This window comes from Oncorhynchus nerka, linkage group LG26 (genome assembly GCF_034236695.1).
Source record: "Oncorhynchus nerka isolate Pitt River linkage group LG26, Oner_Uvic_2.0, whole genome shotgun sequence".
NCBI lineage: Eukaryota > Metazoa > Chordata > Actinopteri > Salmoniformes > Salmonidae > Oncorhynchus > Oncorhynchus nerka.
In genome coordinates this window covers 40,189,867-40,202,457 of record NC_088421.1, presented here as the reverse complement: position 1 = coordinate 40,202,457, position 12,591 = coordinate 40,189,867, and the positions used below count along the sequence as shown (strand labels likewise).

General features: G+C 48.6%; 1 protein-coding gene across 1 annotated transcript in view; it reads right to left on the bottom strand.

Annotated features, from left to right (window-relative positions):
• Positions 1–9,009, bottom strand: part of LOC135564949 (transmembrane protein 235-like) — a 32,061-nt gene extending 23,052 nt beyond the window's left edge. Inside the window, exons 1-3 of the mRNA XM_065011030.1 lie at positions 8,503–9,009; positions 7,056–7,136; positions 4,725–4,862 (exon numbers count right to left, since the gene is read on the bottom strand). Of these exons, the coding sequence (XP_064867102.1) occupies positions 4,725–4,862; positions 7,056–7,136; positions 8,503–8,674 (391 nt within the window). The 5' untranslated portion in view covers positions 8,675–9,009. The remainder of the gene's footprint in view (positions 1–4,724; positions 4,863–7,055; positions 7,137–8,502) is intronic.
• Positions 9,010–12,591: the final 3,582 nt, after the last annotated feature.

The following is a 12,591-nucleotide window of genomic DNA, read 5'->3' as shown; positions in this document are numbered from 1 at the left end:
CTGCAGTACCCCTGGGGCAGGTTAGGGGTTCAGTGTCTTGCTGCAGTGCCCCTGGGGCAGGTTAGGGGTCCAGTGTCTTGCTACAGTGCCCCTGGGGCAGGTTAGGGGTCCAGTGTCTTGCTACAGTGCCCCTGGGCAGGGTAGGGGTTCAGTGTCTTGCTGCAGTGCCCCTGGGGCAGGTTAGGGGTTCAGTGTCTTGCTACAGTGCCCCTGGGGCAGGTTAGGGGTCCAGTGTCTTGCTGCAGAGCCCCTGGGGCAGGTTAGGGGTTCAGTGTCTTGCTGCAGAGACCCTGGGGCAGGTTAGGGGTCCAGTGTCTTGCTGCAGTACCCCTGGGGCAGGTTAGGGGTTCAGTGTCTTGCTGCAGAGCCCCTGGGGCAGGTTAGGGGTTCAGTGTCTTGCTGCAGAGACCCTGGGGCAGGTTAGGGGTCCAGTGTCTTGCTGCAGAGCCCCTGGGGTAGGTTAGGGGTTCAGTGTCTTGCTGCAGTACCCCTGGGGCAGGTTAGGGGTTCAGTGTCTTGCTGCAGAGCCCCTGGGGCAGGTTAGGGGTCCAGTGTCTTGCTGCAGAGCTGGGGCAGGTTAGGGGTTCCCTGGGGCAGGTTAGGGGTTCAGTGTCTTGCTGCAGTGCCCCTGGGGCAGGTTAGGGGTTCAGCGTCTTGCTGCAGTGCCCCTGGGGCAGGTTAGGGGTTCAGTGTCTTGCTGCAGAGACCCTGGGGCAGGTTAGGGGTCCAGTGTCTTGCTGCAGAGCCCCTGGGGCAGGTTAGGGGTTCAGTGTCTTGCTACAGTGCCCCTGGGGCAGGTTAGGGGTTCAGTGTCTTGCTGCAGTGCCCCTGGGGCAGGTTAGGGGTCCAGTGTCTTGCTGCTGGGGCAGGTTAGGGGTCCAGTGTCTTGCTGCAGAGCAGAGCCCTGGGGCAGGTTAGGGTTCAGTGTCTTGCTGCAGAGCAGAGCCCCTGGGGCAGGTTAGGGGTTCAGTGTCTTGCTGCAGAGCAGTGCCCCTGGGGCAGGTTAGGGTTCAGTGTCTTGCTGCAGAGCAGTGCCCCTGGGGCAGGTTAGTTAAGGGTTCAGTGTCTTGCTGCAGAGCAGAGCCCCTGGGGCAGGTTACAGAGCCGCTGGGGGGGTTCAGTGTCTTGCTGCAGGGTTCAGTGTTTTGCTGCAGAGCCCCTGGGGCAGGTTAGTGGTTCAGTGTCTTGCTGCAGTACCCCTGGGGCAGGTTAGGGGTTCAGTGTCTTGCTGCAGTGCCCCTGGGGCAGGTTAGGGGTCCAGTGTCTTGCTACAGTGCCCTGGGGCAGGTTAGGGGTCCAGTGTCTTGCTACAGTGCCCCTGGGCAGGGTAGGGGTTCAGTGTCTTGCTGCAGTGCCCCTGGGGCAGGTTAGGGGTTCAGTGTCTTGCTACAGTGCCCCTGGGGCAGGTTAGGGGTCCAGTGTCTTGCTGCAGAGCCCCTGGGGCAGGTTAGGGGTTCAGTGTCTTGCTGCAGAGACCCTGGGGCAGGTTAGGGGTCCAGTGTCTTGCTGCAGTACCCCTGGGGCAGGTTAGGGGTTCAGTGTCTTGCTGCAGAGCCCCTGGGGCAGGTTAGGGGTTCAGTGTCTTGCTGCAGAGACCCTGGGGCAGGTTAGGGGTCCAGTGTCTTGCTGCAGAGCCCCTGGGGTAGGTTAGGGGTTCAGTGTCTTGCTGCAGTACCCCTGGGGCAGGTTAGGGGTTCAGTGTCTTGCTGCAGAGCCCCTGGGGCAGGTTAGGGGTCCAGTGTCTTGCTGCAGAGCCCCTGGGGCAGGTTAGGGGTTCAGTGTCTTGCTGCAGTGCCCCTGGGGCAGGTTAGGGGTTCAGCGTCTTGCTGCAGTGCCCCTGGGGCAGGTTAGGGGTTCAGTGTCTTGCTGCAGAGACCCTGGGGCAGGTTAGGGGTTCAGTGTCTTGCTGCAGAGCCCCTGGGGCAGGTTAGGGGTTCAGTGTCTTGCTACAGTGCCCCTGGGGCAGGTTAGGGGTCCAGTGTCTTGCTGCAGAGCCCCTGGGGCAGGTTAGGGGTCCAGTGTCTTGCTGCAGTGCCCCTGGGCAGGTTAGGGGTCCAGTGTCTTGCTGCAGAGCCCCTGGGGCAGGTTAGGGGTCCAGTGTCTTGCTGCAGAGCCCCTGGGGCAGGTTAGGGGTCCAGTGTCTTGCTGCAGAGCCCCTGGGGCAGGTTAGGGGTCCAGTGTCTTGCTGCAGAGCCCCTGGGGCAGGTTAGGGGTCCAGTGTCTTGCTGCAGAGCCCCTGGGGCAGGTTAGGGGTCCAGTGTCTTGCTGCAGAGCCCCTGGGGCAGGTTAGGGGTCCAGTGTCTTGCTGCAGAGCCCCTGGGGCAGGTTAGGGGTTCAGTGTCTTGCTACAGTGCCCCTGGGGCAGGTTAGGGGTCCGGTGTCTTGCTGCAGAGCCCCTGGGGCAGGTTAGGGGTCCAGTGTTTTGCTGCAGAGCCCCTGGGGCAGGTTAGTGGTTCAGTGTTTTGCTGCAGTTCCCCTGGGGCAGGTTAGGGGTTCAGTGTCTTGCTGCAGTGCCCCTGGGGCAGGTTAGGGTTTCAGTGTCTTGCTGCAGTGCCCCTGGGGCAGGTTAGGGGTTCAGTGTCTTGCTGCAGTGCCCCTGGGGCAGGTTAGGGTTTCAGTGTCTTGCTGCAGTGCCCCTGGGGCAGGTTAGGGGTTCAGTGTCTTGCTGCAGTGCCCCTGGGGCAGGTTAGGGGTTCAGTGTCTTGCTGCAGTGCCCCTGGGGCAGGTTAGGGGTTCAGTGTCTTGCTGCAGTGCCCCTGGGGCAGGTTAGGGGTTCAGTGTCTTGCTGCAGTGCCCCTGGGGCAGGTTAGGGTTCAGTGTCTTGCTGCAGTGCCCCTGGGGCAGGTTAGGGGTTTAGTGTCTTGCTGCAGTGCCCCTGGGGCAGGTTAGGGGTTTAGTGTCTTGCTGCAGTTCCCCTGGGGTGCTGGTTTAGGTTCACTTGTAGAATCTGTGCCAAGGCGCATTGAAGCTCTTTTGGGAGCAACACCCTATTAAGACACTTTATGTTGGTGTTTCCTTTATTTTAGCAGTTACCTTTATGTGTTTGTGATAAAACTTAAAGAGCCACTGAACACGCAGATTGTGCAGATACATGTTTTTTTTTGTTGCTCCTTCGATAAACAAGATTTCAGTTTTCTGGACGATTTCACATTTGGTTATTGATGTTTGTTCCCCATGAGACACTGTAGACGTGGAAGCCTAAGTCCCAAGAATGAATCTAAAATATCTCAAGAAATCTGTAATAAACGTTGACGTTTTGGCCAAGGATGTTGTAGTTGCACAATTTTACATCTAACTAAGGTATTTGGTGCAGTATTTCTCAAGTAATAAAATGCACAACGTGATGTCTTGTGTAAAAGGTCGGAGCTTCTGGGCAGGCCTGTCTCACTGTCAATGCTATTGGATAGAGAGCAATCTCCACAGCTGTTCAACCCATGTTAATGGGCAAATGGACATTGTCAAATCAAAACCCAACCTTCATTTACCCAGTGTGATGCACAGATGTTACAAACTCTTTACGACCAAAACTATTCTATTTACACTTTGTAGTCAATTATGACACTAGAATAATTGTTTCTGATTTATATTGATGTCTCAAAAGGATTAGTTGCCTTTAAAAGGCAGTCATCTTTAATCCACAGTTGGTTTTTTTAGGGGGGGATATTCATCTTCTGTGGCTAAATTATGCTCTCTGGTGTATTTCACACTCCTGTGGCTGGATCTACGGGCTTGGGCTCAGGGGCTTCGGCCCCGAGGAGCCCCTGCATTCAGCCCCGAGAAGCCCCTGCATTCATCCCCGAGAAGCCCCTGCATTCAGCCCCGAGAAGCCCCTGCATTCATCCCCGAGAAGCCCCTGCATTCAGACCCGAGAAGCCCCTGCATTCAGCCCCGAGAAGCCCCTGCATTCAGCCCCGAGAAGCCCCTGCATTCAGCCCCGAGAAGCCCCTGCATTCAGCCCCGAGAAGCCCCTGCATTCAGCCCCGAGAAGACCCTGCATTCAGCCCCGAGAAGACCCTGCATTCAGCCCCGAGAAGACCCTGCATTAAACCGGCCCTGACTGAAAGTATTCAGTGCAATATCTCAACCTTTCAAGACATATTTGCTGTCATCTCTAAAAATCCTTGAATGAGGTTATTTAAGCCTGTTTCAGAGAGAAAACTGAGTTGATTTGAAAGCTGAAAGCAACCTTCAATTAAATAAAGACAACAGTATGAGAATGTGTGTACTGAAATCCTCCCACACGTCCACACACACTGACAGCTAGAAAATGCCCACTGATCTTTAACCTTTCAGCATCATGCAACGTACAATTTCAGCCTAAAGCAGTTGAACAAGACATTCATATCAGTACAACATAGAATCAATCTATAATAACCATTTCACTGCCACAAGCTCCAGAACAACATGAAAACATGGGTTCATATTGTTTTCTTTCAAAAGGTTCACCTTGAGTGCCAGGTGGGCAGAGTTAGCACTTTTGGACTATTCTATTGTATCCATTGTGCTGGGAAAGCTCAAGCAAACACAAATACTATTTTAACCCTTGTCTGAAAACCAGGGTTGTGTTCATTAGGGCACACAGCAGAATTTTTAAAAATCGATTAAAAAAATAAAATAAGAGTGTTTCTCATTGGACAAGTCCACGTACTCCCCGTTTCAGTCTGTTCTCTTCCAATTAGTGCCTAATGAACACAACCCAGGGGATGCTCCAGAAAGTCACTTACTGCAGAAGAGGAAGTAGGATGCGGAGCCGGCCAGCAGGCTGGGATTCCTGGCCAGAGAGCTGACCAGACCACAGATCCCTCCCAACACCACCAGCAACAGACTGAGAGGCAGCAGGGTGACTATGACCTTGTGGGAGTCTGCAGGGATACCCAGAATGCAAAGCAGGGTTACTGTGAGCTGGAGAAATATACTGTACATTGTTTTCTCACAAAAACATTTCTGCATGGTGTGTGTGTGTGAGCAGGTCCGTTTCTAGCGTTTCGGGGACCATAAGCGATATTTGGTTGGGGGGACCCACCACCTCACGGTAATTCCTCCCCACCTCACGGTAATGCCCCCCCACCTCACGGTAATGCCCCCCCACCTCAAGGTAATGCCCCCCCACCTCAAGGTAATGCCCCCACTTCACGGTAATGCCCCCCACCTCACAGTAATCCCCCCCACCTCAAGGTAATGCTCCCCACCTCATGGGCAAAAAAAGGTAATTCCCCTCCTCTTGGTGGCCGAGAGAATGATTTGCAGCTTTGAAGTTAATGTCTTGCAATTCTACACATTTTGCATAGAGAAATGTTATTTCGCATGGGCTAATTAAGTGACTGTCAATGATGGACATAACCAGAGGAAAACTGCAGATGCACTAACAAACTTCAACATTGTATTATACTATTCTAACTCTCAACATTACGGTGAGACCCAGGCTGACTTACTAAATCGAGTTGTGGGCCCCCTAGTTGCCACTTATGTCGCCTATGCCTAGAAACATCACTGTGTGTGTGGGGGGCATTCAGACCCCTTGACTTTTTCCACATTTTGTTACGTTACAGTCTTATTTTAAAATTGATTAAATTATTTGTTTCCCATCATCAATCTACACACAATACCCCATAATGACAAAGAGAAAACAGGTTTTCAGAAATGTTTACAATTTAAAGGCAATGCTATCAAATACAAATTGAGTGTATGTCAAATTTGTACTACGATTAAATGTCAGGAATTGTGAAAAACTGAGTTTAAATGTATTTGGCTAAGGTGTATGTAAACTTCCAACTTCAACTGTACGTGCTTAGTAATGAACCTTATAATTTTATGGGGTCTATATTGTATTGTTAAAGTGGAGTGCAATAATGTTGATTCACTTTGTAAACATTGAGCCCATCGTACAGATTCAACAACCTGTGCTGTTTTGTGTGGGTGTGACAGAGCTAGAACTAACTACAGCTGTGCCCTAAATGGTGTAAAGAACTGAAGTAAAAATACTTTAATTACTACTTAAGTAGTTTTTGGGGGGTGTCTGTACTTTACTATTTATATTTTTGACTACTTTTACTTTTACTCCACTACATTCCTAAAGAAAAGAATGTACTTTTTACTCCATGCTTTTTCCCAGAAAACCAAAAGTACTCGTTACATTTTGAATACTTAGCAGGACAGCAAAATGGACAAATTCACACACTTATCAAGAGTCATCTCTACTGCCTCTGATCTGACAGACTCACTAAACACACATGCTTTATTTGTACATTTACATTTACATTTAAGTCATTTAGCAGACGCTCTTATCCAGAGCCACTTACACATTGGTGCATTCACCTTATGACATCCAGTGGAACTTGTAAATGATGTCTGAGTGTTGGTGTGTGTCCCTGGCTATCTGTAAATGATGTCTGAGTGTTGGTGTGTCCCTGGCTATCTGTAAATTATGTCTGAGTGTTGGTGTGTCCCTGGCTATCTGTAAATTATGTCTGAGTGTTGGTGTGTGCCCCTGGCTATCTGTAAATGATGTCTGAGTGTTGGTGTGTCCCTGGCTATCTGTAAATTATGTCTGAGTGTTGGTGTGTGTCCCTGGCTATCTGTAAATGATGTCTGAGTGTTGGTGTGTCCCTGGCTATCTGTAAATGATGTCTGAGTGTTGGTGTGTGCCCCTGGCTATCTGTAAATGATGTCTGAGTGTTGGTGTGTCCCTGGCTATCTGTAAATGATGTCTGCGTGTTGGTGTGTGCCCCTGGCTATCTGTAAATGATGTCTGAGTGTTGGTGTGTGCCCCTTGCTATATGAAAATAAAAAAAAGAACAAGAAAATGGCGACGTCTGGTTTGCTTAAAACAAGGATTTTTTATAATTCATACTTTTACTTGAATTATGTTCTATTAAGGTATCTTTACTTTTACTCAATTATGACAATTGGTTACTTTTTCCACCACTGCTACTTTTTACCAGGGCTCATGGGTTAAACGTTATGCACTATGTAGGGAATAGGGTGCCATTTGGGACCCAAATATAGTCCTCATGTCGAAGGCGTCGGAGGCCACATAGCAGAGGCCACATACTCACTGATAAGGTGCTTCTCTATGTCAGTTTTGTTGGAGGTATCCACAAAGAAGGACTGGATTGGCCAGGAGGTGCCATTTCTCCCTGTAAAAAGAGCAAACAGAAGATATGTGCTGACCTTTCAGACCGGTAGACGATACGTAAAATGGCATGACTGTACGTCGCTTCGGATAAAAGCTTCTGCTAAATGGCAGATATTGCATAATATGTTGGACCGCTCAGACTGGTAGACATACATGACAATGTTAAAGTACCAGTCAAAAGGTAGGCCTATGACACAACACACCTATATGGTTGCTAATATCCGATTACTAAGTGTGTGCCTAACATCAACAGCTGCTTCCCCGCCAGCTCTCCGACAGAACTCTTTACAGGCCATGAATCAACAAATCTATAGCAATGACTTATACTGTTGACACACTGTACTGCAGTAGTGTGGTGTAGCACAGGCGCTCCCTGCGTAATGTGTCACTCCCCTATATTGCATCCCAAATAGCACCTTATTTCCTATGTAGTGCACTACTTTTGACCAGAGCTCTATGGGAATAGGGTGTGATTTGGGACGCACCCACTGTCTGAAACAGGAAATATGCTCTAGGCTGACTGAGATGCAGTTGAAAAAACAGCCGGAAAGATACAGGTGAGCTACGTGAATAATAATAATAATAATACAATTAATAGTATTAATAATAATAACAATAACAATCAGATTAATAATAATAACAATAGTAATAATAATAACACGAAAATAACAACAATAATAATGACAATATGAATAGCAATCATAATGATATTATTAATAATAATAATAATGTATATGCAAAATGTAAATGAGCAGGAGTACATTAAAACAGATGCTTCTAAAGTGCACCTGTTTATTGCAATGTCCTGTGCATGCAAATGCGTCTCGGGTGGGGAAGAGATCAGCTGGCATACAACAGAGATGGCTATGGACCAGCATTGGGTCCATTCTGAAAGGGGTAGCATTTTCAAAGTGAAACTCGATTCAGTTTTTGATGTTGAATTGAAATAAATGTCATCTAAAATAAAGTGAGGAAAACAAAAATGTGATGAGGTTGAATAAACATTGAAAAGTGATTGGATTTGCAAAAAGTCATTCATTTACGGGAATTTCTTATTTTTTTCCATCCAACTTTTAACCTAAAGGACATTTTTGGTTGATGTCACGCTTAATTCACGTTAGTTGACAACTCAATCAAATATACTTTAAAATTAGACTTTGAACAGACGTCTGTGGCCAGTGGGTCGTGGAAGCAGGCTGACATGGGTGGTGAAACAGGTAGACCCCGTTGTTTAAATTTGGCATATGTATTTCAAGTTATATGACAAGCTACCAGAAAACACAGCGCAATATTGAACCGCAATATCAAAGTGTGCTAGGCTATGGCATTTCATTTGGGGTGCTTAAAAAATAAATAAGTGGACATACCTTCACGGATCCTCCAGAGACCGGAATGCGAACTCAGGTCCTCCAAGTCCGACTGGTTCGCCTTGTTCACATCGATGATGTACCAATAGTCGCTGCCAATTGCCACTGCAAGAAAGCTGAAGCTGAGTAAACCTGAAAAGCCAGCCGTGATAACAACCATTCCGTACTTCATTGTCAATTAAACTTCGTTAAAAACAAAACCGTGAGCAATTCAAATGAACGTCATGGTCACAAAGAAATCCGTATCACATAACGTTCTGGACCGGGCACCCGAGATGGAGAAATGCGCAAAGCTCCCCAACATGGTCTTTATTCCTCTCCCCGCCGTGTAGTGCTGACTTGTCAAATTATTCGCGGCAACATCTGGTCAAGAGGGTTCTGTTTTGATATTGTCGAATATAATGGAACGAATAATAAAAGACAACTGCGCATTGAAATAGTAAATAACGGGAGAGAGAGTAGCCGACCGATGTATAATTAGACACTACTGAGAGGGTCCTTATGTAACCCACTCCTCACTCCTGGGTAAGTACACCAACGCTAGTTCGTAGGAGTAGTGAGAGTAAACATTAGGTCCTATAAGGTAAATGAGCAGGACACCAGGAATACATTTTATAGAAAAAAAGCCGGCTTTAGTAGCAATATGAAGATAAATTACCATAGATTACCACACTTTATTTTGAGAAACTTTTCTAGCTTCAAATTCAAAATGGAAACTTTCTTTCCAGATGCTGATGAGGACTCAAAACGCACGTATTTTCTCTATCTCAAGCGGGTTGAACAGAAGGTTCTCATCTGAGAGCTGTCAATCAGAGGGCGGGACTGTCAATGGGAAACCCAATAGAATAATGGAAGGTGCAGTACTACTTGCTCAAATGAAATATAGTAAACTATTAGCTTAATATGTACTCAATTGAAGCAATGGGTTACACCTAACGGAGAGGGTACTTGTAGCACTGGCTATCACGCTGCAGCCCAGTCCTACTCAATTCTCTTAGAACGTTTTTCATGCGCAGTGGCACTGCAATTACATGTTGCATTTCAGTAGCGGACCTGTTTAGGAACAGCTGATCCGTTACACCAAACACTCAATGGATGACGAGCTACATTTCCGAGCCTTTTAATAATATTGTGACCATTTCTTAGAATGGCCAGTCAATAAATCAATCAGGTTACCTGGAATGGGGGAATGTTGTATTAGTAGTAGGCTACTTCTATAACAAGCTGGGTACACAATTATTATATTGGATTCAATTGTATTCAGCACCCTCTCATGTCCTCATGTCCCCAATCGACATGGAGTGATCCCTGGGTTGCATGAGGCTCTTGTGCATATCAAGGCTGTAGCCCACTGAGCAAAAGCCTATGCACTAGATTGGGGAGCCGACAACAAGTTTCCTAGTCAGGCTACCCCCCAGATGTGGGGTTTAGGCTGGGTTTCTGTATAAGCACTTTGTGACATCTGCTGATGTAAAAAGGGCTTTATACATACAGTTGAAGTCGGAAGTTTACATACACTTAGGCTTAAAATCCATTTTCAACAACTCCACAAATTATTTGGGAAAACTATCGTTTTGGCAAGTCGGTTAGGACATCTACTTTGTGCATGACACAAGTCGTTTTTCCAACAATTGTTTACAGACTGATTATTTCACTTATACTTCACTGTATCACAATTCCAGTGGTCAGAAGTTTACATACACTAAGTTGACTGTGCCTTTATACAGCTTGGAAAATTCTAGAAAATGATGCCATGGCTTTAGAAGCTTCTGATGGGCTAATTGACATCATTTGAGTCATTTGGGGGTGTCCCTGTGGATGTATTTCAAGGCCTACCTTCAAACTCAGTGTCTCTTTGCTTGACGTCATGGGAAAATCAAAAGAAATCAGAAATAAAATTGTAGACCTCCACCAGTCTGGTTCATCCTTGGGAGCAATTTCCAAACGCCTGAAGGTACCACATTCATCTGTACAAACAATAGTACGCAATTATAAACACCATGGGACCACGCAGCCGTCATACCGCTCAGGACCACGCAGCCGTCATACCGCTCAGGACCACGCAGCCGTCATACCGCTCAGGACCACGCAGCCGTCATACCGCTCAGGACCACGCAGCCGTCAGCCGACCACGCATCATACCGCTCAGGAGCCGTCATACCGCTCAGCAGGACCACGCAGCCGTCATACCGTCAGGACCACGCAGCCGCTCAGGACCACGCAGCCAGCCGCTCAGGACCACGCAGCCGTCATACCGCTCAGGACCACGCAGCCGTCATACCGCTCAGGACCACGCAGCCGCCGTCATACCGCTCAGGATACCGCTCAGGACCCACGACCAGCCGTCATACCGCTCAGGACCACGCAGCCGTCATACCGCTCAGGACCACGCAGCCGTCATACCGCTCAGGACCACGCAGCCGTCATACCGCTCAGGACCACGCAGCCGTCATACCGCTCAGGACCACGCAGCCGTCATACCGCTCAGGACCACGCAGCCGTCATACCGCTCAGGACCACGCAGCCGTCATACCGCTCAGGACCACGCAGCCGTCATACCGCTCAGGACCACGCAGCCGTCATAGCCGCTCAGGACCAGCCGTCATACCGCTCAGGACCACGCAGCCGTCAGGACCGCTCAGGACCACGCAGCCGTCATACCGCTCAGGACCACGCAGCCGTCATACCGCTCAGGACCACGTCATACCGCTCAGGACCACGCAGCCGTCATACCGCTCAGGACCACGCAGCCGTCATACCGCTCAGGACCACGCAGCCGTCATACCGCTCAGGACCACGCAGCCGTCATACCGCTCAGGACCACGCAGCCGTCATACCGCTCAGGACCGCTCAGGCAGCCGTCATACCGCTCAGGACCACGCGTCATACCGCTCAGGACCACGCAGCCGTCATACCGCTCAGGACCACGCAGCGTCATACCGCTCAGGACCACGCAGCGCGTCATACCGCTCAGGACCACGCAGCCGTCATACCGCTCAGGACCACGCAGCCGTCATACCGCTCAGGACCACGCAGCCGTCATACCGCTCAGGACCACGCAGCCGTCATACCGCTCAGGACCACGCAGCCGTCATACCGCTCAGGACCACGCAGCCGTCATACCGCTCAGGACCACGCAGCCGTCATACCGCTCAGGACCACGCAGCCGTCATACCGCTCAGGACCACGCAGCCGTCATACCGGACCACGCTCAGGACCACGCAGCCGTCATACCGCTCAGGTCATACCGCTCAGGACCACGCAGCCGTCATACCGCTCAGGACCACGCAGCCGTCATACCGCTCAGGACCACGCAGCCGTCATACCGCTCAGGAAGGAGACGCGTTCTGAGATGAATGATCTTTTGTGTGAAAAGTATTATTGTGACATTTCACATTCTTAAAATGAAGTGTTGATCCTAAATGACCTAAAACAGGGATCTTTACTAGGATTGAATGTCAGGAATTGAGTTTAAATGTATTTGGCTAAGGTGTATGTAAACTGCTGACTTCAACTGTACATTTGATTGATAGATACTAAAGTACTACATAAAGAATAAGAAGGTCAATAGGATGTTTCACTTACAATTTTTAATTAACTTTCAGCGTCAAAATGTGTTCCAGTTGATGTTCACAGAAGCGTGTTCCAAACCCTAATCTGCAGAAACATTCTGTTTAATGGAGATTGTAGAGCTCAGGGCCATGATCAAAAAGGAATTACATGGTGTGTGACTCTCAAAGACAAACCTCAACCAAATAACTAAATAAGAGTAGCAAGTCTGGTAACAATTTAAATATAGCCTGCAGATATAGTGCTTTGTGACGTGGTATAAAGATGAATGAGCATTATGACAAGGCTTATAATTATGTCTTGTCTTCCTATGTGTCAACCGACTCAAAATGGAAGGTATTCAGTCAGGATTTATTATGAGATGGTTGTAAGGGGATCATATGTGCCCATGGCAAGTCTTACAATGCATTATACCCTTTAGGCTTTAACATCAGGTGTTACTACAAGTCCCTGTTGAGTTGGTCAACACGTAATGGATGAAGAAACTTCAATAGCTCCTACAGTGGTCAGTTGTGTCGC